Source organism: Nestor notabilis, unplaced genomic scaffold (genome assembly GCF_000696875.1).
Source record: "Nestor notabilis isolate BGI_N333 unplaced genomic scaffold, ASM69687v1 scaffold27739, whole genome shotgun sequence".
NCBI lineage: Eukaryota > Metazoa > Chordata > Aves > Psittaciformes > Psittacidae > Nestor > Nestor notabilis.
Window position 1 is genome coordinate 1 of NW_009945504.1, and position 2,102 is coordinate 2,102.

At 54.2% G+C, this 2,102-nt stretch overlaps 1 protein-coding gene across 1 annotated transcript; it reads left to right on the plus strand.

The window, feature by feature from the left end:
• Nucleotides 1-3: 3 nt before the first annotated feature.
• DCTN6 (dynactin 6) lies at nucleotides 4-1,775 on the plus strand. The gene is made up of 7 exons (XM_010022910.1): nucleotides 4-26; nucleotides 117-181; nucleotides 259-364; nucleotides 860-948; nucleotides 1,148-1,195; nucleotides 1,459-1,601; nucleotides 1,677-1,775. Exons 1-7 carry the CDS (start codon nucleotides 4-6, stop codon nucleotides 1,773-1,775), a joined length of 573 nt encoding a protein of 190 aa, XP_010021212.1.
• Nucleotides 1,776-2,102: the final 327 nt, after the last annotated feature.

Sequence of the window (2,102 nt, forward strand, 5' to 3'; positions counted from 1 at the left end):
GTCATGGCAGAGAAGGTGCAGAAGAGGTGAGTGTCCGCACACAGACGGCCGCGGGACGCGGTGGGGCTGCAGGCCGCTCCCCGGTTCACCTCGCTGACCCCTGTCCGTTCCCGTAGCGTCAAGATCGCTCCGGGGGCCGTGGTGTGCGTGGAGAGCGAGATCCGCGGGGACGTGACTGTCGGTAAGGCGTCAGGCCTCCCCGCTCCCGGGAGCTGCGGCGGAGCTGGACGTGGGGTGACCCCCGCTTGTTCCCGGCAGGGCCCAGGACGGTGATCCACCCCAAGGCCAGGATCATCGCCGAAGCAGGACCTATTATCATCGGGGAAGGCAATCTGATCGAGGAGCAGGCCCTCATTGTCAATGGGTCAGTAAGGACCTGGACAGCACCCACGGGGCCACCTCATTTTTGGGGAGCAAACGCTGCTTTACTGGGAACGCTGACCCGCAGCGCCAGGCTGGATGGGGATGTGTTTGGGATCCCATGGTCACGTTCCCAGCTTGGGCTTTGCAGAGGGTAGGTGTTTACCGAGATATTCCCTGAGGACAGCAATCCTGTCCTGAGAATGAGAGACCCTGTGCAAGAGCAAGCTGTCTCCAAACCCTAGCACTGTAGCTGGATGGGATAGAATCCCAGACTGGTTTGGGTTGGAGGAGACCTTAAAGCTCATCCAGTTCCAACCCCCTGCCACAGGTAGGGACACCTTCCACTAGACCAGGTTTGTCCAAGCCCCGTCCAACCTGGCCTTGAACACTGACAGGGATGGGGCATCATATACATGATGTCTCTCAAAATCAAGCTGGTAAACAGTACTATACCTTTGTGACCTCAAAACTTGAGATATATTCTCCCATCTTGCAGGTATCCAGAAAATATTACTCTGGAACCTGAAGAGGTGGAGCCCAAACCCATGGTCATCGGCACCAACAATGTTTTTGAAGTTGGGTGTTGTATCCTTTCTGTGCTGTGAGATGGACCACATGATACACCGCACTTGTGGATCAGTACGAGGGGAAGGTACGGGCTCTCTTGGGGTTTAAGCAGCCCAGGGCTATTTATTGCAGGTTGTTGGCTTGAAAATGGTACCAGGGTTTACCTTTTGAAATAAAAGCAGAACATTCTGCAGTTTTCTTTAACACAGACCCGTAGATTCCCAAGCAATGAAGGTAGGAGATAACAATGTCATCGAATCCAAAGGTAAGTCTTGGCTTACCATCTTGTGAGATTTTGCTTTTGTAGAAGCTGGGAACAGCAGAGGTGGTGTCTTGCTGTAGGTGAGGCTGCTGACAATGCTGTGATTTTCACACAGAACCCCAGTGTGTGACTCGCCCTGGTGGGATCAGGCCAGGCTGGCTCTGCCTCCTGCTGCTGAACAGCTCATGGTGTTGATGTTGGGTGGTGCAGGGTTTATCCACACTGTGGGCATGACTCTCAGAGGGATTCCTCTCTCTTCCTGGCAGCATTTGTTGGCAGGAACGTGATCCTGACAAGTGGCTGCATCATCGGGGCCTGCTGTAACATCAACACCTACGAGGTGATCCCCGAAAACACGGTCATCTACGGGGCTGACTGCCTCCGCCGCGTCCAGACTGAGCGGCCGCAGGTGAGTGTGACACACGGGTGGCACCATCCCTGTTGCTTCATCCGCGGGCTGCCCTCACCCTGCCTCTGCTCCCAGCCCCAGACACTGCAGCTGGATTTCCTGATGAAGATCTTGCCAAACTACCATCACCTAAAGAAGACCGTGAAGGCCACATCCACTCCTGTCAAGAGCTAAGCGTCTTCTGCTGCTGGTGGCTGATGAGAGGGGGTGTCATCTGGTCCTGGGAAACACTCCACGGCCCTAGGAAGCGGCTGGTCATTCCATCTTTGGAAAAAAACCAAATACTATCTTGATTATCTGTGTCTGTCATTTATATTCCACCCAGCACTTTGAGTCCGCTGTGGATCAGTTGTCTCTCATGCACTAACTCGATTGTACATGCTCTGTTTTGGGAATTAAATGCTGCCTGCTCTTCTCTCAAGGAGAGACTGCAGTCCTGCCTGGGTCAGGTGCTGAACTGCCACTGCCACCATCCCATTTCTTACAAGGATGCTGGAGAGG